General features: G+C 42.3%; 1 protein-coding gene across 1 annotated transcript in view; it reads right to left on the bottom strand.

Moving 5' to 3' along the window:
* ADGRD1 (adhesion G protein-coupled receptor D1) overlaps positions 1-27,280 on the bottom strand; it is a 193,573-nt gene extending 166,293 nt beyond the window's left edge. Inside the window, 13 exon segments of the mRNA XM_042441368.1 lie at positions 1,718-1,744; positions 4,400-4,449; positions 7,661-7,749; positions 7,751-7,785; positions 7,787-7,905; positions 9,448-9,529; positions 9,531-9,625; positions 13,147-13,254; positions 15,065-15,076; positions 16,562-16,657; positions 20,342-20,425; positions 26,623-26,659; positions 26,767-27,280. Of these exon segments, the coding sequence (XP_042297302.1) occupies positions 1,718-1,744; positions 4,400-4,449; positions 7,661-7,749; positions 7,751-7,785; positions 7,787-7,905; positions 9,448-9,529; positions 9,531-9,625; positions 13,147-13,254; positions 15,065-15,076; positions 16,562-16,657; positions 20,342-20,425; positions 26,623-26,659; positions 26,767-26,820 (888 nt within the window). The 5' untranslated portion in view covers positions 26,821-27,280.
* Between the last annotated feature and the right edge of the window lie 283 nt (positions 27,281-27,563).

Genomic DNA, 27,563 nt, shown 5'->3' with positions numbered 1-27,563 from the left:
AAAGCAGCTTTATTTTGGCTTGTCTGTTTGGGCCCTGAACCAACAAGTTGTGGATTAAGCCTGCATGCAGATTGACCAGTTCCTGGAGAAACTATTCTTGGTTTGTTCTACACAATTCCCTGGAACATAGCTTCATCAGAAACACTGTAGAAAAATCAAAATAGCAGATGTGGTGGCAATGCAAGCCATTGCTGATGAATCAGACCAATATCTCATCTAGCAATCTATTTTCAATAGTGATCACCTAGATGTCTGAGAACACCAAAGAAAGACACAAAGATTCTGTCCTATTTGTTCTTCTTTTCCTAGCACCTAACATTCTGAAGTACACAGCCTCTTAACATGGAGGTACTCTTTCACTCTTTTGGCTGATTTTATCTAATACTATCCACTAAGTTTTTTGTGGGTTTTTAGGGGGCTCTGTGGCCATGTTCTAGAAGAGTTTATTCCTGATATTTTGCCAGCAGCAGTGGCTGGCATCTTCATAGAATGCTGGCATGGAAGAGAGTGGGGTCACACAGTATATATATATATACCCCACTCTCTTCCATGCCAGGATTCTCTGACGATGCCAGCCACAAATGCTGGTGACACATCAGGAACTTTTCTAGAACAGGGCCACAAACACATTTCACCAATATACTAAGAGGGAAAATATCTTTCCTTCTCAGTTGGGCTAAACACACTTGAAAAGGTCAAACTCCCGATTAGTTTTTATTTTGTGTCATTTTGAATCGTAAGGGATTGGAAGCTGAATTTTTGATGGAAAGGCAAAGAGGTCAAAGGGATAGATTTAATCACAAACTTAGATTTAAAAAAACCCGTAGACGTTTATGTCAGACTTGAGGAAGGGAAACAATCTGTTTTCTTCGTTATTCTTCCGGCCCGCCAAAGCTAAGATTGGGGAATTTTGTGCCCACATTTTGTAAGTAATTCGACAAATAGGGGCCTGAACACACAGGCCAGAAATAAAGCTGGCTGTGTGGGTCAGTTTTGGTAGGTGTACTGGTTAAAATGCGGCATGCGTCTAAGAGGGCCGGGAAGCTGTGCAAGGCCATGCACCAGTCTAAGGAAGGGAACACAGCTTGGTGCAGCTTTCTGGCCCTCTTAAGATGTGTTGTATCAGTTAAACAAGCAACTAACCGCCAAAGGACCCAAAAAGAAGTCAGTTGTGTGGGTCTGTCTATTGGCCCTTAGTTTCATATTTGAAGAATCAGAAAGTTGGAAGAGGACCACAAGGGCTATCCAGCCAACCCCCCTGTCCAATGCAGGAATAGATACAATAAAGCAATGGGTGGTTTGATCAGAAGGTTTCAAAGAAATTGTTACAGGCAATGATAGTTGTAATTTTAACAAGGTGACTTGTTAAAATAAAATAGCATAACCAATGTTACAATTCCAGAATGTAATATAAGCAGTGGGAAGGGGGACAAAGGTTACGTTTGCTTACATAGATAGATAATCATGTTTTAGGAGGCAATGGTTTAATGGTTATTTAGAGAGGCATTTGACAACTACTGTTCAGAGGTTGGAGGCCATTGCCCTTATGCTAATTCCCCACCACCAACAACCACCGAGGTAACTGGCCATCAGGTGGTGGTGGGGTTTGTGGTCCTGTGAGGCAGGGAGGAGCTCCTGGTGGTGTGCGTCGCTATTGCTGACATAGTACTGGGTACGGTAGGGCTCCCATGTCAAGAGGCGAGAGGGAGCAGAGGACAATAGGGAAAGTAGTGGTTGTGGCTACCTGGACTCAAGCTGAAAAGACAGTCAGCTATTGATGTTGTTTCAAAGGGGAAAGGAAAGTAGAGAGCTGCACAAACACCCCTATCACAGGGAACATGTGAATGTCAGAAGATGATTCAAAGGCAGCTAGACATTGTTAAACAAGAAATGGAACATATAAACTTTGCAATACGTTGGGGTGAATGAGCTAAAGTGGACAGGAATGTGACATTTTTCAATCACATAATTTTGTTATTATTGTTGTTAACCTGCCCTCAAGTCAACTTCCACCATAGTTTACCTGGGATGAGACATGTCCAAGTTTTCCCTGTCCGAACTGGCCCTGTTCTGGTCAAATAGGCTCAGGACCATGACGACCCTGACCATGTATCCATCTGGCATGTAGTTTTTGTCTCTCTTTCTCGTCTTCTGCCATCGGTGTTTTCCTAGAGTCATTTTCTTTTCTAATAATGATGGCCTTCCATGTGTGGCCAAAGTATGACAGTCTCAATTATATCATCCTAGCTTCCAGGGAGAATTGTAGGCTTGATCTGTTCTAGGACTCATTTGCTTGTCTTCATGGTATCCACAGTATCTTCAGCACTCTTCTCCAGCACCACATCTCAATGATTTATTTTCCTTGTAACAGCCTCTTCACTGTCCCAGCCTCACATTTACAACATTGTGATGGGAAACACACGGCTTGGCCTAACCTCAGTTTACTGTTCAGAGTTAGATTTTTGCACTTTAGGATCTTGTTCAGTTTTTTTCATAGCTGCCCTTCACATTCCTAGTCTTCTGATTTTCATAGAATCATAGAATCCTGAGTTGGAAGAGACATTGACTGCAGTCTCCTTTCTGGTCTATATTTCATCCAAGATTGGGAACGCTTTCACTAGTTGCGATTTTCCCTCATTATCTAGGATGAATTCCTGTAGATCTTCCATGGTCATATTTCGCTTTCTTAATGTTCAGCATTAAGCCACCATGGCAGTTTCCTCCTTGAGCTTCTTCAATAATTGTTACAGATTCTTGTGGTTTCATGCTAATAATAATTCATCTGTGTATCTGAAGTTGTTAATAGTCCTCTCTCCCCCCCCGATCATCACCACCCCTTCCTCTGATGCTAAGCTCTGTGCGGACAAATTTTCTGCATACAGATTTGAATAAACAGGGATAAGGATGCAGCTTGCCTAAGTGGGAACAATTCTGTTTCTCTCCATATTCTGTTCTAACAATAGCCGCTCTTGTTCTGACTAAAGGTTATGCATCAAGACAAGCAAATGTTGTGGCAGTTCCATTCCTCTAAGCCATACTTTTTAAGCCTCTGCTTAAAAACCTCCAAAGAAGAGATTGCCACCACACTCCACGGTCAAACAGCTCTTACTATTAAGACATTCTCCTAATGTTGAGGGAGAAATCCTTTTCCTGTAATTTATATCCATTGCAGTGGGCCCTATTCTCTGAGGTGCAAGCAAATCCTAAGTGTAAAGATATATAATTGAATACAAAATTCAGAACTCTCCACGCCACACGATGTCTGACTTCTTTGTATGATTGTGTAACTGGACAGTAAAGAAACGGTAGGAAGAGAATCAACTCATTTGAAATGTGGTGCTGGAGAGAGTTCTTCAGAGATACCATAGATGGCTCAAAGGTAAATAAATAGAGCAAATCAACCATGAACTCTACCTAGAAGCCAAGATGACTAAACCAAGACTGTCTTACTTTTGGACATAACATGAATAAACTAGAAAAGGCAACAATGAGGATTTTCAGACTCTCAAACGTGTGCTGAAAAGAGCCAGGAACGTCCTTAAAAGGTTTAGGAAGATCTGTGTTTTGAAAGCCAGGAACGATTTTCTATAGACGAAAACTCACTCCCCCTGGAACGATTCAGGCACGCTAAGAGGGAGAAACATTTCCATGGTGATGGAGAAGCGCCCTGGCCAGGTCTGAAAATCCTCATTGCTTGACAAGGAGAAGGCAGTAGGAAAAGAGGAAGACTGATACTACATAGGGATAGGCCAGGCTGTGTTTCCACTCGACAGAAAACCCCACTTTAACAATGGGGCTTCCAGATCTGTGGGGAAGGGCGAGCTGTCACAACAACCAGCATGCAAATGGGCGATACTGGCAGCAGCACTTTGACACAACACTCTCCTCCCAGGTCAGTGGCTCGCCAGACCCAGGACAACCTCCTCCTGACCCCCTGACCACTAATGCTCCCCCTCATCTGTGCGCCAGCGTGCAATGTGCACACCCAGGGAATCCCTAGAGTTTCTGGCCTGATTTGGGGCAGACGGGAATATTGCACTCTGGAGAATCACCCTGGAGTGTGGACTGAAATTGTGTTCTGCTCTCCTTTTGTCCCATGCATCATCTAAACAGGTCAGTGTGGGAAGGGATAGAACACATTTCGTCTTCCATGTGGACACGGCTTCAAATCAAGGAAATCACAGCCTTGTGTGTACATGAACTAAGCAGGGCTGTTGATAACAGTGTGACTATGAAGTCTCTCATTCATAGGTTGCTATAAGTCAAATCAAGGTGATACAGTTACAACAACAGGTTCCCCACACATACAAGGAAATGCATAAAGGGGTAATAATGATCACACCATGAAGTCACTTTTTTTACTATTATAGTAAATAAGGAAAATTGACTGTTTTTAAACACGTGACCAAGTAACAGAGTTAATTAACTTTTAGAAGATAACTCCCAACGCTGGAATGACAGCATTGTGTTTTTCATCATAAAGACCTACAGTTCAGAGGCAGAAGAGAAGAGTTCAAAGAATGTGCCTACACTGGATGAGCTGTGGTTTGCCTGCTGTCCCCACGGAGCTGTTGAAAGAAAAACAGAGACGGATCATCTAAAACAAAATACACACACACAGCGACACGTAGAAAGATTTCCAAGAGAGACAAATATGGCAAAATAAGGGGCAAAATAAAGCTTGGCAAGAGTCCGAGTATTGCGAAGCTCTGACGGGCCATGCAAGGATTAACCTCAACCCACCCTGCTTAACGTATGGCATGAACAGATGTCAATAAACCAAGGTAACTAGATACTAAGATATCTTGAAGATACGTGTCCTGTAAGACCTAACCTGTGAGTTCACTCTTAAATGGGACCCAGCTTGAATACAGAGGTAATCAGATCCTTCAAAGCCAGGGATGGAGGGGGTCCAGGCCTGGAGGCTGAAGCCAGACCTCTTGGGGTCCTACTAAGCTCTCTAGCAACAGCAGGTGGGCACGCTGCCGTTCTGCACAATAACATCATTGGTGGTTTCCTGGGTTTGTACTGGATTTTTCCAATTCAAAAAGGTTGAAATACCTCTCCCAAGGCTTTGCTACTAGGATTAAATAATTTTAAGCTGAATAAGAGTGGTCTTAGTCCCACTCTTTTGCCTTTGGCCCTACCCACAGCTAGAATAAAAATCCCCAAGAAAATTCTCTAATACTACCGGAGCGCTCACACTGTAGAAATACTGCAGTTTGACACCAGATTTAAGTGCTGTAGCTTCCATTCCATGGAATCTTGGGAAGCTGTAGTTTTACTTTAGCTTTCTCTGCTTCCAAAGAATGCTCATGCCTCAAATCCCAGAGCTGTAAAGGGAGCCAGAACGGTTAAGTGGTGTCCAACTGCATTATTTCGACACTGTAGATATACCCTGATTGTGCTCTTGGGCTGAAAAGAGGCTCCCCAGCCTTGTTCACTTGAGATAGTTAGGAAGTGAAGCTAAACAACCAGAATGCCATTTGCAAAAAAAAACCAAAAGGTTTAAAGCCTCTTGCTCTCACCCCACCCCTGCCGAGGTTCGATTACTTCTAAATTGTTGTTTTTTTAATTGTTAATAAGGTTAATAGCATCTTAGCTAATTTCACTTTCTTGACCAACCTTGAGACGAGTAGTCATTCTCAGAGCTTGAAAGAGTGGCCATGCTGGGGGATTCCAGGAGCTGTGTCTAAAAAGACTTCTCTAAATTTCTGTTTCTTTATTCTCTCTTTCCATCTCTGGTATATATTTCCCACACCCCCTTCCTCTGTCACTCTTTAAAAGGACAAGGTTTTTAAATAGTTGTTTTGTGGGTTTTCACAGGCTAGTGGCCAGAAGAGTTTTGCGTCGATAGTTTCATCAGCATCTGTGCTGGCAAATCTTCTCTGAGGAGGCCAGCCACAGATGCTAGGCAAAACATCAGGAATAAACCTGTTCTAGAACATGGCCACATAGTCTGAAAAACCCCAAAAACTGGGATGCCAGCATGAAAGCCGTCGACTTCAATATCTTTTTTCACAGTTATATATTATTATTGATTGCAGGTAATATAAAAGAGTAAGTAGACAGGAAGCATATATATAATATAATATAAGATATTAATAGGTAAGGTAGAACACATGGATGTGAGAGATACAGGAGGTGGGAGAAAGAAAAGGAGAGAAGGAAAGATAAAGGATTGGGCAGATACTTCGGCGCAATTATGCCACAGAGATTGGTACAGTTACTTTTTCGGACTAAAGCTGGCAGAGAATTCTAGAACTGTAGTTCAAAAAGCATTTTTCCCAGGCTTTGATGTAATCAGACAGTGACTACTGGCATCAGCAGTAGTGAATGGTGACACCAAGGGAGGTCTTACACACATCACAGCAATGATGCCATAACGAACATATGTTAGTACTGCTCAGAAGGAGACAACGGTGAACCTCCTTGCAACAACCCTCTCAGCAAGAAATCTGATGATGAGACAAAACAAAACAAGAGACAGGGACAGAACACAGAGTTAAAAGGGCGATTAGGGATGGTCCCAAAAATTGTGGCCAAGGGCAAAACGATCTCACAAAGTGGGAAAACAAACAGCAGACATTTGCAAAATGAAAAAAAGTTCCAAAGTTGTGACACCTCGTAGGTACATGGAATGTGAGAAGCATGAATCAAGGGAAAGAACAGATAGTGGAAAGGAAAGACATAGGAAAGTGAACGTATAAACATTGCAGTAGTATTAGTGAGTGAGCTAAAATGGACAGAAACAGATATTTTGAGTCAGACAACGACACAGTGCTCCCAGGAAATGAAAAAAGAAAAAGAAGGGAGTAGCACTAATGGGAGGAAAGAGGGAACAAAATCAGTCAAAGAGATACAATGTATTTGAGAATCTGAGGAAAGCTATGGATCTGACACAACACACACACACACACCTTCAATGAACTTAAAACAAATGTCATGAGTAACAGGAAGAAAACGGAATATTAAAAAAATTATGTTTTTATGCCTCTTCACAGGGCCACATGGACCACAGGTTAAAATCTGCTGTATGCCCAAAATCAAATTTTAAGTTCCATTTTAGATTATTCATATAAAATTATTGGGATTTATGTAATGGTGAGTAACAACCCATGTTCAATTTCAGTGAGACCAAATTGGATCTAGTGTGTTTTTCAGGCTTAAGCACAAAGGCGCAGTACAAAGTGCCTAAAAATGGCACCCGCCGAACCTGTTTTCTCTCCGCAGGGAAGCCGCAGCTGCCAACCGCATGGCTTCCGCAGAGTAAAAAGAACCTGTGAAAAGCAGATTCTTTTACACCGCGTTGCCTGCATAAAATGGCAGCCCCGTGTGTATACAGGGCACCGCCATTTTGACGCCCTCATCCATGCGCAGGGTTGAGGGGCATCTGGAAGTACCACCCCAATGCAACCCTAGCATGTTGGCCATCTGGAGCGGCCCAATCCTTCCGTTTTCTTTCTCCAGGTTTAGCATTGTATCTACGGCAACCCTATTTATGATCAAAGTGTGACCAGGCTGGCCATCTTATCCATAGTTGTACAAAACCTAGTAGAAGTATCACAAATATGTCTTGGTCAGTACTCTTTCAGGTTGCATGCATTCAAGCACGGCATCGCCAGCCTTGTGGAAGACGGTGACATTTGCACTTACCTACAGCAGCAGTAAAATACTTTCAATTTCATTGGTGTAAGCACTCTTTCCCATATGATGAATTACATCAAAGCCCCATTGACATAATGTTGGCCGGTCCCCTTCGGATCCCATCAACATATTTGAATTAAGAATCATCATAGCTATAGAAAACTGTCCATTTTTGATCGGTGGTATTCAAAGTCCCATTGACATAGACTTTTAACCATCTTCATTTTCCAGTAAACAAAACATGAGTCCAGTGTGGGCCTGAAAAGAAACAGGAAGGCAATAGACACACAGTTCCATAATCAAAGCAAAAGCAATAAGGAGAACACTGTGGATTAGGCCAAAGGCATCTAATCCACCATCCAACAGTAGAAGTAGTACATTCTGAAGTACAAGAGCTCATCATGGAGCCCTCATAGCCATGCTCCAAGAGAGTCCAAAATTCAGATAGCTATGCTGAGCTGTAGCAACTGTTTCCATCTTCACTAGAATGCTATTTATTTTGTTTTATGATTTTGCACGTCTGGAATGAGGAAACTTGGTTTGGCCTTACATACCAAATAACTTGGCGTGGTTTTCGTTGGTTGATTTGGACCTGGGTTTGTGGAGGGGTATTAATTCTTATAACAACACTGAGCTTTTGCCATTGCAGTGCACCATACAGTGTGTGTGTGGGTGTATTCAGTATTTTGTCTCATCCTACAGCAGCAAACAGAAAAACAGCAGTGATAATTGGGTCCTTGGACAAATTTAAGCTCTTTAATGGGTCCGAACATGCCCTCTGGGGTTTTCTCAAAGATGATGTTCCTTTCCTCATTTCTGCATTTGGTGGATTTCTCCTGCTTTTTAGTAGTTTTTCCTCAGTTGTAAGGTGAGATCCATTGCCTAAGCTTTGTTGCTGACAGTAAGAGCTTAAAGTTTTATGCTGCTTTTTTAGTGCCATCATTTTTTTTTTAACTTTGCTGCTGGAAGGATGCTCTTGGTTGACTAATCTAATTTGAATTCACCCATTGGGCTGATAAGTTCCCATCCTGGTGTGAAAGGGCAAGAATTCCCTTGATATAACTTCATATAAATGACATTTTCGATACATTCACTGTTTGAATACATTCGAAATAATATTGGTGGACTGCAGCTAACCACCTCTGTTTCCAATATGGCAAAGCAGATAGCGGCTAGGAGCAGCCTCTGGATCCTCCAGCCACAATCGCCCCCAATTGGCCCAGGACCGCAGCGACCCAAAGTGGGCTGCGACCAGTGGTCCCAGATGAGCCACCTGGCCAGGAGATGTATCACACTAGGAGTTTATCGCACTAGGAGATCCTGCAGGAAAACAGGAGTTAAGCGAGATTTAAATTAGAGAAAATCCGGAAAATGCCCAAAGTTTAATCAGATGACATCACAGTTAAAGTGAAAATAACGTAAAATTAATCCAAACGAACAGACAGAGAAAAACAGCAGCGTTTTTACTTTCGGAACAACCCAAAAGAAAAAGCTGCCGTTATCCTCTGCTTTTCATACAGATTAACTTTGTGTTATTTCACGTGGGTAAGTCAACTACCCAACACTGTTGCAAGGTCTGTTTTAATTCGAATCTCGTTTAATTCCCATTAAACTCTCAATTTTCCTGTGGGATCTCCCTAGTGAGTATAAAGCTCTTAGAGTGGCTTCTGGCTGCTTCGGGGTGTGCATCATCGGCACACCATGCCCCGCCTGAAGCTGCCAGAAGCCACTCGTTTTGGCCTATCTGTTTTTGGGCCAAACAAACCAAGAGATATGGAACAGATAGACAATCCTAATTACCTGGTGGGATGAAGCGGCCTTCCACTTCTTTGAAATCTGCCCGATTAAACAGCTCTACGGAGCCTTTACTTTTTGCTGAAGTAGACCTTAAATCCACTAGAAAGTACCTGATCCCCATATGCTGGGAGGTGGCTTAGACTGCCGCTCTTGAGTCTTCCAGAAAGAAAGAAGGTTACACCTAAGGAGACAAGAGACACAGAACAGGGATTGTTGGTGTAAAGATGGAAGTGAGTTGTCAATTCGTTCTAAGTATGAAGTAGAAGGTTTTAATGGCCGGCATCCATAAATTTTTGTGGGTTTTGCAGACTATGTGGCCATGTTTAGAACAGTTTTGGTTCCTAACCCAGAAGCCTGGCAAACATCAGGAATAAACTCTTCTAGAACACTGGCCCCCATAGCCCAAAATCCACAAAAATCTAATTATTTCAAGTTCTGTTACATACACTGAGAATCAAGTCAAGGCTCCTTGGCTATGTGAACGCCCTGTTCAATTCTTTTAAGTACTTCACACCTTGATTTCCTTGCACTGAGAGTCTTCTAGTCTGTCTCTAGTCTGTCCTCTTTTTCATAAAAGGAGAGAGAAAATCTTTCATTGTAGAAGGAACAAAGGGGGAAAGTTTCAGGTTGGGGCCTTTTGACTGTGTCTTTTTTAATATCAAACATGTAGCAAATAGAAACGTGGACGCGTTTTCTCATTTTCAGAAGGAATGCTAGAAGGGCCGGTTGATTTGGGATTGGGTGATAGACCTCTTTCCACAACTACCATACAAATCTCCAGGATCTGAATGAGGAAAACTCATGGTATGAGATTGGACAGTGTAATTGACCTACCAGATTATGTCTCCCTGGGTCCATGTTCGAATTATTTTGGGGATAGGGTTCGTCTAGTGGTTGGGGTCAGCCCCAAACAGTTCGTGCCTGAACTTAGGAGACACACTTGTAAACATATGCTATTTTCAGGCCTCCACCAACTATCTTTCACATAATAAACTCATTATGTCATCTATCTATGGAATTCAGTTGCTCTTCATTCCATCGCTTGAAGTCAAGTTTCGTCCTTTGGGTTCAAAATGGATAAGCTAAAAGCAGAATAAATGCAGTATAATTGTTAGAGAAAATGGCTCATCACTTGCATTTGGGACTGTCAAACTGTGTATGTATAGGAGCTGTTACTGTTCATATGGGTCTCTTTGGAGGTATGCTGTTTAAAGATCCATGCATCCTAAGAATCCAGAAGCTGCACCAAAGCTGCACTCCAGTGCTTAGGAATGGAGTGTGGCTTTGGCGCGACTCCGGACTCTTAGGACCCCCATGCATCATTTAAATAGCATACCCAAAGAGACCCCGAAGCGCTTTATTTTGGCAGTCTGTAACAGGCATACATATATTTAGAGATATAACAAATAACATTCACAAATGCAAGGTGCTGGTGAATCTGCTGTGCTGGCGTGCTGCAGGCAATGAATACACTTGGGGTTTTATTGCTTTTCCTCCTACAGCTACTCTGACAAACATAACCGGGTAGAACCCAAATACAATACTTCCCTCTGCTAGGGAAAGACGGGGCTGCTGAGCCACAGGGTCCACTGGAGGTGGATACAACAGGGCTAGGGCTGGGTGAGCCAACCTCCAGGAGCTGGGGGAGCAGAGCTGGGACCTGGCAGGGCAGAGCTGGGGCCGGGCTCAGCCTCAGGTTCCCCCAGCACCTGAGGGGCCAAGTCCTCCTCCTTGTCCCCGAATGCCTCCTCGTGACTGGCCATAACAATATCAGTCTTAATAAGTGCTTATTCTTCCTTCTCTTCATGTTGTTCACATGCCTTATTTTACCAGGGAAGGTCTCTGTTGAAGGCATCAACTGATTCAAAGCAAACCTTTGTAAAAAACTGTCCAGACCAGGTCCAGTTTGTAAAAGAAATAAGGGAGGAAGAGCTTGGAAAGAGCTAGCAAGGAGAAGGCGGCTGAGTAGGCAGGAGATACCTATTCACACTCTTCCGCACTCTAGTGAAATGAAGGTGGTTCAGAGCTAGTTGAAAATCAGGTTAGCTACAGTTACAGTTCCCAGGCCCTCAAAAGTAGATAGTTGACATTACCATATAGATTTCATTTCATTAACTTCTTCATTATTGTTACTCCAATGTAACAAAAATATTGCTTTTGCTTTTAGTTCCTTTAGGGAAAAACAAAACCGCTACAACTTTGTGATACAAAGCACCCCTAAACAGTAACAGGCCAACCCACTGCAACTTTAAAATATCGAAAAACCGTTAAAGTAACAATATAATGGAATTAAGTTATCTCTTGGTACATTACAGTCATAATGTAATGCAGTGATTCCTGTTTATGGTTCTAATAATTCTATGTTTAATGAAAAAAGAATTAATCCCAAATTAATCATTCATAACTAGTTGCTGTAATACTCATGTAAATTCTAGAATGTAGTCAAAAATGACCCAAAAAACCTGACTCGACTATCCACGGGTCAATCTAGGTACTCTAAGTACTGGTACGTTAACACTTATTTTAAAAAAGGAACCATCCCCTAGTGAAAGGCAAAAACATAATCTGTCCTGGAATCACTTTATTCTTTCATCCAGCCAGCCTTATTTTGAGCACAAATAGTTATGCCTGCAGAATTTTGTAAGCTTTTGGGATTGTTTCCTTTGCATCAACCTTTGTTACATGCCCCTAGATTTATCCTCGACTTATCCACGGAGCATATCAAAATCCATAATTCTGACCCCAAAACTTGCCCTCAACTATATAGAGGTCGACTTATAGTCGAGCATATAGAGTAGTTCTAATTGCTAGCATCTCTCTAAATCACGATATTTAAAATTCAGACTATCATTTATGGCCTAAATCTAACTGTTAGTCCCAAACAGAATAGGCTCACTGAATCAATACAATTTATTGCATTCGCATTTATCCAGTTCCAGTTCCCATTGATTTACTCTAGTTGGACTGCCAATTGATTCAGACTATTATGTCTAAATTTGTAAATTATCCTCCTTAAAAATCAGGAAGTGAATGGAAAGTGACTTTGGCTCACTTGGTATTTTTGTTTTTGTTTTGAGCAGTGGAGAATGCAGTGGGAGGTTTGTTATCCACCCCTACTCTAGCCTCTAGTTCAGAGTCCATTGCAAATATCAGCCATGACACAGAGCTGTTGAGCAACTCACAGTCGTTCATCTAAATCTATCTCACAGAGCTGGGGAGCGGATAACAGGAGTACTCAATACGACTCACTCAATATTTCAGCCATATCAATACTCAGCAGTTAACCCAAAATTATTTTCTACTTAGAAAAGCTTTTGACTTTAGAATTCAAACTCAGTCTTCAAGGGGCGATTATATCTAAACCAAGTTATTTGAAGGAAAGCGGTGTGGAATTGTGTCTAGGAAATTACTCTTGTCTTTTCTTTGAAACCTGTTGCTAAATTAAAATAATAAGCCAACATAACAAATTTATGCTGACACCAGCCTTTGCATTTCCTAGAGCAAATAATTTGGATTTTTAAAAAGAAACACGAATGGACTGCAGAACTGAATGTAACAAAACCTGCTGTGTTGGTGGTGGTGCCTCTCAGCAATTCTCCTTCCTCTGTTGTACCTCCCTCCCTTTTTACCCTTTAGTTTTGAAGAAGGTGCAACACAATAAAACATACAATAAAGGCTTCATCACAGTGGCTAACATACTACCTTGAGGTTCACAAACTTCCGGATTAATAATGCAGAGTTCTGGGCTGCCAAAAAGGAGGAATGTCCACCCCTTTGCATCCGGTACAACATGGCCCTTGTTCACTATTCCTTCTACAAATGAAGGAAAGGAGGAGAAAGTTAACACATGCAACTTTCCAAAATATTCTTCTCATTTCAACAGCTCAGGGATATGAGTCAAGGGGCAGTACAGAACAGACAGGCCATGCCCCGCCCGTTTTTGCCCCAGTTTTGTCTGCAGCATTCCCCATGCTGCAGCACAGATGTGCCACAAAAAAAAGACCCACCTAGAGTGGCTTCTTTTTTGCAACCCCTGGAGCAGGAAGGGGCGCTGCCATGACACTACTTCCTGCCGGTGACACTGGGTCGCTGTACGGCAACGGCGGCATCATAACGGCCCCCATATGGATGGGAGGCCGCCATGATGCTGGCATCCTTACGTATTAGGGCAACGGGAGCGTGTGGTTCCTGCATGCTCCCAAACCTAAAATCGCCACCCCCGCCGGTGTGTACCGGGCCTTTAAAAGCTTTTTCAGATCCTTTCTCCCATCCTGTTTAAAAGGAACCTAAACCTGATGTGCCAGCAGCACTCCTCCGCCTGCTTTCAGACTGTTCAAAAAAAATTAAGTTGAAATGGTTTTTAAAAGTTGCCTATTATGATTATTATTATTATTATTATTATTATTATTATTATTATAGCACTGTAGAGTTTTTAAGACAAGGCTCCTGGAGTCCAGGGCTGCAGCCATGCTGGCAGGGGGATTCCTGAGAACTACAGAGCAATATAGTAATGATCCCAATTTCAGTACTTCTCTCACAACAGCCTTCCTCTAGACCCCCAGTAAGTCCCCCTACTCTGACTTCTCCATGCATCATATAGCTAGAGAGGAGGAGAGGACAGATCATCTCTGACTTTGTTCTGGCTTTTGGCAGAAGCAGGAAAGCAGAGACTGGCCTGCCTTTTTCTGCTGAGTTTTAAAATAATTTATTTTATTTTATTCTACAGAGGGGAGGGGAGGCGACCAGCAAGTGAATATAATGTCTATTACTAAGGTTAGCCCAAACTTTATAGCAAGTTGAGGAACCTCTTTCATCCAAAAGCGGAATCCCATGTCAGAGAAGTTCTTGGGTATGGCATAGCAGTGGTGAACAGTTCAAAGGCACAGACACACAAATACCTGGCTTTTTTTGTTTCAAAGCTAAGCCTAGGAAAGCATTTCAACCTTGTAATGGACCAGAGACCATATGCACAGAGCAATGAAAAAAAACAGAACTATGGCATGATAGTGAAGGCATGTGGCCATCTGGAGGAGTCCCAACAGGGCTAATTCAGCTGGGGGCCTGAAGTTTCTCAAATTGCCAAGTGAAAACCAGAGAGAGCTCCTACTCTCCTTTAAGGGTTGTGTAGAAGAGGGGTTGCTTGTTGAAATTCCCTCTTCTACACAGTCATTAAAGGTACATAAGGTTGCAGTGTGGAAATCCTGTGTTACTGCTTTAACAGATTCAAGCCTACCTAATGTTCACCTTAAATGAAAGACAAAGCTTGCCATTTAGCACCTAAATCCCCTTTAGTTAGTCCCTCCTTTCTTCTTGTCTGTAAGGATAGTGGGGTAAATGCAGCAGGCACATAACCTCAACTAGACCCACTGAATCAGTTGCTGAATGATAACTCATAACCAATCTACATGGGGCAAACCCGTGTACAGAATATGGCAGCCAGACTGGTCACTGGTACGACCATCCAGGGCCAGTCATATACACCTGTACTTAAAGATCTACATTGGCTGCCCATCTGCTTCCGGGCACAATACAAGGTGTTGGTGAAAACCTATAAGCCCTACATGGCTTGGGCCCAGGATACCTGGAGGACCGCCTCCCCCCCATACATTCCGTCCCGCACCCTCAGAAACATCTGGGCAGCAAACTTTTGAGGGTCCCAGGGGCTAGACTGGCCTCCACAACAAGGAGGTCATACCATCGTCGCCCGGACCCGCTGGAATACGCTGCCCTTAAGAGCGCCGCTCAGCTACCTCCCTGGCCCAGTTTCAGGAGGGAGCTAAAAACCTTCCTGTTCAGGTTGGCGTTCCTGAATTAGATTCCAGCTAGTCTCCCCCTCCACCCTTCACAGTGATGGCAGCTGGCTGTTGGGGTTTAAATGTTGTGATGTGGTTTTAATGTTTAGTTTAATATTGTTTGATATAGTATTTGTATTTATATTGTATTAGCTGGTTGTTCACTGCCCTGATCGATGAAGGACGGGTAAATATAAATAAAACATATATTATTATTATTATTTATTTATTATTATTATGTATAAATCTCATTGATTCAGTGGTTCTAGTTGGGAACTAACAAATGGATGCAAACATATGTGGTCAGTTTCCTTACAAACAAACACAGGAGTGAAACAAGAGCAGGGGAGGAGTGTATACTAGTTGAGACTGAAAGTGTAATATGACATGCACTACTATCAAGTTTATTCTACGTTAGCCAAACAGGCTTTTGCATACAACCATAAAACAATCCAATACCATTTTAAAACCTAATTAAAATGGAACAGTTAAATTGGTAGTAAACATACAAAATAAGACTGAGTTTATATTTTGTCACTAGACAATTTAAAATTGTGTCTTTTTGTCACAGCTACAGTAACTTGATGTACTTGACCATTTGATAGGACACACAGTAACCAAATGTCACATCTTAACACCTGAATCTTGGTTAAGGATTTTTTTTAATTCACCCGAATTAAGTCTTATATTATCTGCATTATCTTAATTTTTGTTTGTCTCTAGTCTATCCTGTCTACTTATGAGGTGAAAAATTGATCTCACTCGTGTTTCTTTATAGATCAAGGATAGGAAACCTCTTTCAGTTCAAGTACCAAATACAATTTCAGAGATGCTCTCAGGTCCCACAGTCCAATGGGGGATGGGGCCAAACGCCAGCACATTTTAGCCTAAAGGACTTTCTACCAGGACTCAGCCTTGGGAGGGACATTTCACCCTTTTAGAATGGGAAAAATCGATGCAAAAACTGGGGAACCACCAAACAATGGTATAATGCAAACCCATCACAGACTATCATTCCCCCATTTGTGCTGTGGATCATGGATAGGCAAAATGCATGGACGTCCAGAGTTAAGGTAACAAACCATGCTTAGCACTTACCAGCGTTGTCTTATGTCTGCCCTGTGCAGACCTAATCTGCTTACCAAAGACTCATGAATAATGTCTACTACATTTTTTTAAAAGTGGTTTCTGTTTAAAACCCCCAAATTAAGATTTCAATTCTCCTTAAGACATTGGTTGTTTTAACTTGCTGAACTGAAATGATCCAAAGGTTTAACATACACACACACACACACACAAACACAAATTCAAAACTGAATTCTCACCTACAGTTGCAGAGAAGTTAGAGTAGGCAGAATCATTGGTATGTACAAAAGTAGAATTATGGGAAGGAAGCACAGTGAAGTTGTGGAGTCTTAGAGCTAGGTGAATGACAAAGACAAAAAAAGCAATAGAATGAATACATAAATACAGCCAGCCTATATCTCTCAATGTGGAAATTGTCGTCGTCAGCAATCGCATGAAAGTACTGTATCTAGTTATAGATGACTTGTAATTCTTTTGTCCAGTAACTGAGGCATAATTACATAAAGGTTGGAACTGTTACTTTTTGGAAGTACAACTTTCAGAAGCCCACTACTCAGAATTGTAACTTTTATTAGGTCACCCTACCTCAGCAAAAATTACTTTTAAAGTTGTGACAAAAAAATATGTACGGTAAATTTAGCAGGTATTTCTTTAGCTAGTATGACTGCGCACATGGCCGTACGGGTACTTAAAGAAATATTAGGTGGGTTAAAGAAGTTGTGTATGCTTTATTTAAATAATTTTAAGTCCTTAAAGGTTCTGAATTTAAGAACTAAAAATAAATGAAGAAGAAAAAAGAATGACATTGGGTTATCTTCATTTACACCTATCTATTTAAAACAAATCTGTAGTACCCCTGAGTTTTAGAATGGGATACAAAGGTAAAATGATATAAAACACTGCATTTTGCACTGCGGTAAGATGAAATAAAATATTCATTCAAGGGAACAGATGTTTAAAAATGATTTATCAAATAACTAAAATATAAACAGAGGTAAGCCTGAACCCGTTGGTGTCTCTTGTATGCTTCAGTTCCCTTATGGCAGTGACTGGACAGTTGTATTTGAGATGGCACTTCCACATTCAGGTCAAGGTTATGGAAGCAGCGTTGTGCACAGAGAGTTGTATGTACAGAGGCACATGTGCATGGATATACATGGGATGTGCTTGCCATTGCCACAAAGGATGAATGGCATAATCAATGTGTAGCATCCTATGTGGGATGTTGGCCATGTAGTTTGACAACAGGATTTTAGACCTTTCTATGGGTTATAAGGAAATTGCTGGTTTGGCTTGGAGCCCACCTAGTACTGTGGGCTGCCTGTGACCTTGTCCCCACACTAGGAATTTTTCCATTCCTTTTTAATAAATTAAGCTTCACACATTGTTGTCATTTAACATTAGAAGGAATACCATCATAAATGCAGAAAGCATTTCCCCCCTAATGACTACATTATTTATGTCCCCATGTGCCATCCTGGTGTTCGAAGCCACTCTTGATTGAGACAGCATGACATGGGTCACTAATGATGGATGGTAATCAGTAGGTGATCCAGAGCACAAGACATGAACCTGCAGGGTCCAAAGGTTTTGTGAAATTGGTTTTCTCACTCACAGTACAGACCCAAAGCATCTTAGATCCAAAACACACTGCAGAAATAATCCAGTTTGAGACCGCTTTAACTGCCCCAGTGCAGTGCCAGGGAATCCTGGGAACTGTAGTTTATCTACAGGATCGCCTCCTTCCGTATAATCCACCCCACTGACTCAGGTCCTCTGGAAAAAGTCTATTCCAGCCTATAAAGACCAGGTTGCCTGCAGTTACCCGGAGAACCTTTTCTTCAACCGCTCCCACATTATGGAATGGCCTGTTGGAGCAGATCCGCCATATTACCAGCTTGGACAGCTTTCAAAAGGCTGTCAAGATGGATCTCTTCCAGCAGGCCTTTCCTGAATAGTAAACCTGGCCACCAATTGGATAGACCATCTCACTGAGTAGTCTGTAGCCCTGTTCGCCTGTTTCTGGTTATTTTAATGGAATGTTTTAATGGTGAAATGTGTTTAATTTGACATTTTAGGGGAGGGAGGGATTAATTGGGGTATTGTGGTTTTATGGACTTTTTATTGTAAGCCGCCTTGATTGTCTTCTGTCAGAGAGGAAGGGTAAAAATAAAGTTTTTATTATTGTTATTATTTATTGTGGCACCAGAGCTCTCTGACAGAGAATGCTAAATGTCTCACAGTTCCCAGAATTCCCTAGCATTGAGCCAGGGCAGTTAAAGCAGTCTCAAACTGGATTATTTCTGCAGTGTGTTTTTGATCTTTGATAGATAGATTTTGGTGAGGGAGAAAGCCCTCCCCCCCCAGTGATTTTGCCTTGTTATATATACTATCTGCCACAAATACAGGCCTACATTTAAATTTCTAATCCTAAACAAATTTACCACAGAGTAATCCCTGTTTTAACACAACCGAAATCCCTGTTTTAACACAGCAGGTCTTACATCTGATGATGGTGCACTCCACAGGGAGCCAATCTTGTTTCTTTTATACTTTATTACGCATGCTTTTTTCGCATGCATATTTGAGAACTTACATTTTTTAGGTGTGCACTTTAGAATGTTAGGTGCAAAGAATCCAATTGCTTCCAAAACTGATTGATGGCAACTGCCAAATAGCTGCCTTTGCTGTGGCACTGAGAAAGATCAGGATCAGGGGCTACCTGCAGTGTATTTTTGCTTCTGTGCCCCCATAAATGCTTGCTCACTTGTATATCTCTAAATATCCAAATATGCATTATGTCTTTTTTCTTCATCGTCATCTAGAGGACACTGACCTTCAGAAAAGAGTATTGGGGTGGTGGGCAGAGTCTAAAATAATGGGAAGGATTAATTAATGGGCCTAGAGTTTCTCTTTACAGTTCCTGGCAAATAAATACCCATTATGTATTTCACTTTAAAGCGCACCTTCCAAAAACATGCGTGTACACACACATATATCTCCAAAGCTAATAAGATGACACTGACATCCACATTGACTGACTGAGAGATATGGAGTTGGCCACACACAAAATTCCACAAATAAAATGGTTTAACACAATGGGCAAAGCTTGTGATGCTTCCAAGAGTTTATGAGCAAGAAACATGGGGTGAAACACAAGTGTGTGAAATTATAATGGATGGCAATGAAAATAAATAAATCCAAAAAGACATTCACAAGAAATTGAAGAGATGCATAAACAGAGAATGATATCAAAGCAGGATATTTGTTGCTTTCAGCATCCATAATAATACATGCAGTGCTTCTGGCAACCAAAACGTTACACATAGCCAATTTTAAAGTCATCTCCTCTTGAAAGTTTCACCTTAGGGTCAACATAAGTCAGAAATGACTTGAAGGCACACAACACAAGCTGGAGTGTATCCAGAAGAGGGCGAACAAAATGGTGAAGGGTCTGGCAACCATGCCCTGCAAGGAGAGACTTAGGGAGCTGGGTATGTTTACCCTGGAGAAGAGACAATTAAAAGGTGATATGAAAGCTCTGTTTAAGTATTTGAAGGGGTGTCACATTGAGGATACAGCAAGCTTCATAGAATCATAGAATCATAGAGTTGGAAGAGATCCCAAGGGCCATCCAGTCCAACCCCATTCTGCCATGCAGAAAATCTAAATCAAAGCATCCCTGACAGATGGCCATCCAGCCTCTGTTTAAAGACTTCCAAGGAGGGAGATTCCACCACTCTAGGAGGGATTGTGTTCCACTGTCAAACAGCCCTTACTGTCAGGAAGTTCGTCCTAATGTTGAGGTGGAATCTCTTTTCCTGGAGCTTGCATCCATTGTTCCGGGTCTTGTTCTCTGGAGCAGCAGCAAACAAGTCTGCTCCCTCCTCAATATGACATCCCTTCAAGTATTTAAACAGGACTATCATATCACCTCTTAACCTTCTGTAGTGGACCAACAGAATTCTGGCCATAAGTTAATTTCAGGGAATAGGAAGAGTCCCTGCTCTTTGCTTTACCTCCTTTTATGTCTTGGAGCTCATGGATTCCTTCAACAGTCCCCAGAGGCCAATAATGGGATACTTGTGCTAAAACGTCAAAACCTGTCAAGAAAAGACAACATTATAAAAGCTGTTGATTTGGAAAAGTTGAAACACTTTCCTCTACCTCCACTTCTCTCTCCTCCCTTTTTTCATTCCCTTCTGCAACACTGCAGAAACCGGTCTTGAATTTTAGATTATAATCTCCTTGTAGCATAGATCTAACCTCTTTAACTCTGTAACATGCCATGTATGATGAACAAAATTAAACAAAACAAACAAACAAATGAACAAAATTAAAATATGATCCAAAACCAGAAATAATAAAAAATATTCTGGTAGAAACCATGTCCTTGGATGGGATATTGATTCACTGCCATGAAATCCAGTCAGAGCTTAGAAAGGTTACTTTCTGAACTATACATCTGGAGTATTCTCCAGATTCGGCCCGCGGGCCATAGGTTGCCTACCCCTGATCTACAGAGTGGGTCATGATTTTGTTTACTCAGGGCTGAAAAACTCCTTTATGTTAGCCTGGCATTCTAACAGATCAGGGGTGGGCAAAAGATAGCCAGAAGGCAGAATCATAGAAACATAGAGTTGGAAGAGACCACAATGGCCATCCATTCCAATCCCGCCATGCAGGAATACACAATCATAGCACACCTGACAGATGGCCACCCAGCCATTGTTTAAAAACCTCCACCGAAGGAGATTCCACCACTCTCCAAGACAGATCATTCCACTGTCGAACATCTCTTACCATCAGGAAGTTCTTCCTAATGTTTAGGTGGAATCTCATTTCCTCTGGCTTGAATCCCTTGCTCTGTCTCCTAGTTTCTGGTGCAGCAGAAAACAAATGTGCTCCATCCTCAATATGGCATGCCTCCAAATATTTAAATATGGATCTCATGTCACCCCTTAACCTTCTCTTATCCAGGCTAAACATACCCAACTTCCTAAGCTGCTGTTCATAGGTCATAGTATCCAGACCTTTTACCATTTTGGTTGCCCTCCTCTGGACATGCTCCAGCTTGTCAACATTCTTTCTGAATTCTGGTGCCCTGAAATGGACACAATAATCCAGGTGAGGTCTGACCAAAGATGACCACTTCCCTCAATCTAGACACTATACTCCTGTTGATGCAGCCTCAAATTGCATGGAATACTTAGCTGCTGAATCACATTGCTGACATGTTCAGCCTGTGGTCCACTAATAGGCAAAGCAGACCAGCACAATATGCCATCTTGGGAGAGTGGTGTTTAGACAATACATGCCCCGATGATGCCCCCAAGCCAGCATCACACTGCCTGCTCGACCACATGGCAGGCAGTGTTGCAGCACTGGACAAAAGCATATTTACAGCTAAAAATTAAGAAAAATAATGACTACAGATGATTTATATAACATTAAATGGTTAATGAAAAGATCAAAGAGATAAAGATTTTGTATACTTGGGCTCAGTCATTAATGGTCAAGAAACGAGAAAAACACTAAAACTTGGAAGGGTGGCTATGAGGTAACTCGATAATATCCTCAAGTGTAAAGATATATAAATAGATACTCAAGTCAAAAGCATCCATGCCATAGTATTTCCAATTTCTCTGAATGGGTGTGATAGCTGGACAATGGAAAAAAAGCTAATAGGAAGAAAATAAACTCATTTGACATGTGATATCCGCTCCTCTTTGCAATAGCGTTGGAACCTCTTGCAACATTGATCAGAGACAACTACAAGATAGAAGGGATAGAAATCAATAAGACTATGCATAAAATTGGGCTTTACGCAGATGACGTGATTGTGGCAACCCCACTGGCAAAACCACGGGGTCGTGACCCTCTCTCAGGATAGCAATGCTCATCAAGATTGAGTTGTGGCAGTTCTGCTGGCAAACCACAGGACTGTGACCCTCTCTCAAGATAACAATGCTTTATCCATAATTAGATAGATAAGCCCATGTTGATTTGGCTGGCTTAGCTGATCTCCATATCCTGCTTCCTTGCCTCAAGAGCACGCACCAAGCATGCACTGATCATGCACCTGTCATGCCAGTCAGATGACCTAGGAGCAAGGCTATCATCAATGATTGTAAGGAAAACAATGGACGGAAGTAAGCAAGATGACAATAAAAAGCCCAGCCAAAAACCTGGCAGGAGGAAGCTTGTGCACCCCCGTTCCTGTCTCTGCGTCTCCTTGCCGCGACACGTGATGCTTTACACTAAAAACTTACCTGGATGCCTGCCTGAGGTCAGTAATGGGCTTGATGAGGGAAAACAAACTCAGGCTGAATCCAGCAAAAAAACTCATGATAGGCACACCAAGTCCAGGGACGGAGATTTATCACCCAGTCCTGGATGGGGTCACACTTACCCCTAAGGACAAAGTTTGCAGCTTGGGAGTACTCCTGGACCCATCTCAACAGTTGTCATCTCAAGTGGATGCAATGGCCAGGAGGGCTTGGTACCAGCTTAATCTGATACGCCAGCTGCGTCCCTACCTGGACCGAAAGGACCTTGAAATGGTGGTACATCTTTAATACCCACTGTATTAGGAATTCATTAATGGATGTTTGGAAGAGGTATAAAAAATGATTGGTAACAAAAATACCCGAGTGGGTCTCTCCGCAAGAGGCTTTACAGAGGAGGGAGACGATTCAAGAAGAAAACTGGCTCACTTATAGAATATTGTTGAACGGTAACAGGAAAGAAGCAAAGTTAAATACCCAGGAAGAGTTGGCAAAGGATGGACTCATGATTAATTGGTTTCCATACAGGCAAATTTATGAAAGGTTCCAATTAGATAAAAAATGTTTCGGATTTATGGAAAAAGATAAAGAATTGTTCTAAAGCGTTCTCAGAAATGGCGCCCTCTGGGATGGAATGGGGACGCAACTGGAACGCCTGGCGGCAAAGGTGGCGTTCCAGAGTGCGATAAAATGGGGTTCTTGGCCTCATCCCGTTCTGCGCGCACTTGCGCGCGCGCACGTTTAGAATGCACTGGACCCATTTCAGGGCCAGTACGATAAACTCCAAAGACTCAACAAATGCAAATGAGAACTCTCCCAGCAGATAATGAGCAATATCAAACAGACATTAATCCTCTTGTGCAGACCCACACACCCTGAGGCCTGCCATTAGCAACAAACAATATACAGCGCGCCTGCGCCATACGCAGCTTGAGCATACGCGCTCAAGCTGTGGGGCGCGCGCGGGGCGGAAGGGGCAGCACGTCCCATTCAATTGAATGGGTGCGCGCGCCCGTTGCGCCCCGCGCACCGCCACACAGCCGCGGCCACCGTGCACAAACCCCATTGGAAACAATGGGACATGAGCATAGGCGGAATTCGCCTTACGCGGAGGGATCCGGAACGGATCCCCGCGTAAGGCGAGGACGCACTGTACATGCAAATCACTCCTGCCTTTCCAGGTCACACAATATATATAGCCAAGTCCTTTCCAGGGAAACATTCTCTGAAGATGCCAGCCACATACACTGGTGAAACATCAGGAAGAAACTCTGCTAGAACATGGCCACATAGCCCGAAAAACCCACAAAAAACTATAGGTCTCCTAGCTGTTCCTGGAAATGCTGGAGAATGAATCTAGACCTTGTCCCAAGAGGTGCTCTACCACTGAGCAAAATAGAAGGTTAAAGGAAAATAAATGAAGAATCAACCCACTACATTTCTTCTTCTTCACAGCAGCCTAATCCACAAGGAGCTTTTGTGCAAGCCATATTAAAATTAATACTTATAAGGAGGCTTATACCACAGGGCCTCCTGGCGAGTCGTGCCCCATGGCCCAAATCAGTCTCTCTCCAAGAGCCAAACCACATGTTTCCTGGCAGATCTCGGATTGAATTTTTTTTTCAAAGAATTAAAAAAAATCCTTTTGAGAAGATTCACCTTAAATGAATCAATGTACTAGGGGTATCTATACCTTTTGCCTGCAACACTTTCCCATCTGTGGTACATCATAGAAACATAGAGTTGGAAGAGACCCTCAAAGGCCATCCAGTCCAACCCCATTCTGCCTTGCAGGAACTCTCAATCAAAGCATCCCGACAGATGGCCATCCAGCCTCTGTTTAAAGATCTCTAAGGAAGGAGACTCCACCACTCTCTGAGGAAGTGTGTTCCACTGTCAAACAGCCCTTACTGTCAGGCATTTCTTCCTAACGTTGAAGTGGAATCTCTTTTCCTGGAGCTTGCATCTATTGTTCTGGGTCCTGTTCTCTGGAGCAGCAGAAAACAAGCTTGCTACCTCCTCAATATGACATCCCTTCAAATATTTAAACAGGGCTATCATATCACCTCTTAACCTTATGATTGAGAATTGCTGATATATAGGGCACTGTTGTTTCAGTTTTACAGTTGGCAGAACTGAGGTTAAAGATATAGGATGGGAGACACCTGGCTGAACGAGACTACATGTGAAAGGGATCTAGGAGTCCAAGTAGACCACAAGTTGAACATGAGTCAACAATGCGATGCGGCAGCTAAAAAGGCCAATACAATTTTAGACTACATCAATAAAAATATAGCGTCTAGATCAAGAGAAGTAATAGTGCCACTGTATTCTGTTTTGGTCAGACCCCACCTGGAATACTGTGTCCAGTTCTGGGCACCACAAATCAAAAAGGATTTTGAGAAACTGGAGCATGTCCAAAGGAGAGCGACTAAAATGGTGATGGGTCTGGAAACCATGTCCTATGAAGAACGACTTAAGGAGCTAGGGATGTTTAGCCTGGAGAAGAGAAGGTTAAGAGGTGATATGATAGCCCTGTTTAAATACTTGAAGGGATGCCATATTGAGGAGGGAATAAGCTTGTTTTCTGCTGCTCTAGAGAACAGGACCAGGAAGAATGGATGCAAACTGCAGGAAAAGAGATTCCACCTCAACATTAGGAAGAACTTCCTGACAGTAAGGGCTGTTCGACAGTGGAACACACTCCCTCGGGGTATAGTGGAGTCTCCTTCTTTGGAGGTCTTTAAGCAGAGGCTGGAGGGCCATCTGTCGGGGATGCTTTGATTGAGATTTCCTGCATGGCAGGGGGTTGGACTGGATGGCCCTTGTGGTCTCTTCCAACTGTATGATTCTATCATTCTATGATTCTTCTCCAGGCTAAACATCCCCAGCTCCCTAAGTCCTTCCTCATAGGGCATGGTTTCCAGACCCTTCACCATTTTGTTTGACCCACCTGGGGGGGGGGGTTGCAGGGATTTATTTGTTTCTTTGTTTGTTTATTGAATTTTTATCCCAACTTTCTCTCAAAATGGAGTTCAAGGTGGTTACTGAACACTCCGTCACTTTCATATCTATGAAGAAAGCTAATGAAGAGACATTCCGCAGCTAAATTGTTCTCATTTATGATATTTATACAAATTGATCCCTAATATGTAATGTCACTGCGCTGTAAAGTAGGTGAGGAGGAAAAACAATGACCTTCTCAGATTTCCAGTGCACTTTGTAGCTAAGCAGAGATTCAAATCAATGGCCCTGGACAGACAGACCTATAGGGTGCCCTCATCACGTTCTAGGGATTGGCCGAGGGCGCACTGCCCATATGTGCCTCACCCCTAGCATGTGACAAGGGCGTCAAAATGGCAGCACCCTGAACACATGGGTGCCGCCATTTTGACACAACGGACACTTAGTGTCCTCACACCGTGCCCTCTTGTGATGTCGCGAGTGCACCCGCTTTTTGCGGGTTCTTTTTGCCGCGCAGGGAAGCCGCATGGTTTGTCCGCTGCAGCTTCCTCACGCAGCAAAACAAGGCACCACAAGACCGCCCTTTTTGGGCAGTCTGTACCCCGCCAAAGTCTTCCTGATTATAGTTTCACCACTGCATCATATTAGTCTTCATGACACCAGAAAAAAATGCCCTCAGAGCCTATGAGACAGCATAAATCTCACATTGCTTACTTGTTTATTGATGTTGTAACAATGCTGGCATCCCCAACCAATTTCTCCATTTACTATATGGTCTGTTCTCTACATCTCCGGCAATTCCAGAATCTCTACTCAAATAAGGACGAATGTTTTTATGAAAAGATTAAACCATTCAAACACTGACAGTATTCATTTTTTGTGGGTTTTCCTAGCTATGTGGCCAGGTTCTAGAAGCCACATGGCCTGAAAAACCCACAAAAAACTATGGATGCCAGCCATGAAAGTCTTCGACTTCACACTAACAATACTGTTGCATTAAAAAACAAAGATTTTAGTAGTTTCAAAATAGGAAAGCAATGGTTCCTTACCTGGATGTTTGTGTAGCCACATATGGTTTCCATATACCTGTATGTTTAAAAAAAAAAACTGGATGAATACGATAACAGAGAAGGGGAAGTATCCAAGAAAAAGGTGGAGAGGGGAATCCATTGACTTTGTTTTGAGACAGTTACCTGAAATAAAATTAGCAAAGAGAGACAATGCAAAAATGACCTCCAATTCTCCATGATTCCTTTTCTTGGGGCAAAATCTACAGGAAACCCTCCAATGACATCTCCATTCGCACAATATTAATGCACCTTTGCTTGTTTTCTGTCGTGCTTTGTGTTGCTTTCTGTAGGGAGATTTTCCACATAGGTTCATATAAAGTCCATTTCATCAGGCTCTTTTCTGGTACCATAGGATAAGTTTGTTCTCCCTACAAAGGAGGAGTACATCAAGTGGTGATCTTTGAAATTCCAATCAACAGAATGAGAAGAAATAATTTTGGAAGAAAAATGCACCATTCCATGAAAACAATCTGCAGATATTTACAACTTTAGCCTTGCAGGTCTGTTTCCCATTCTTCCAGTCCCTATCATTCTCTTTTAAGATTTTTTTGGGGAGGGGAGACAGATTTCAGATGGGAAAGGGATTGATTGTTGATATAAAGGGAACGTCTGATTCACCAAACGCTTGGATGTTCTTCTTTCCAGAGCTGGGCTGAAATGAGTCATTCTCTGCTCAGGCCAACGGACTGGCTCAAGTTTACACCTCCATCCCAATTCTCTTTGGGTGGAGAGAAAGTCTAGATGATGTCATGTTTTACACTCAAACTTTGTCCCATTTGAGTACTCTATTTATATCACATTACCAGCCCACCTCTGTTGCTGGGTCCTAAAAACAGTCAGTTAAAAAGAGCAGGCAAAGTTGAGGGATGTTCAGAAAGTTTAGAGGAAAAAAGAGAATTGTTAAATGGATGCAGTTTGAG

The sequence above is a fragment of the Sceloporus undulatus genome, chromosome 10, assembly GCF_019175285.1.
Source record: "Sceloporus undulatus isolate JIND9_A2432 ecotype Alabama chromosome 10, SceUnd_v1.1, whole genome shotgun sequence".
Classification (NCBI taxonomy): domain Eukaryota; kingdom Metazoa; phylum Chordata; class Lepidosauria; order Squamata; family Phrynosomatidae; genus Sceloporus; species Sceloporus undulatus.
The sequence above is the reverse complement of the archived record's forward strand: the minus strand, read 5'-3'. Positions and strand labels throughout refer to the sequence as shown.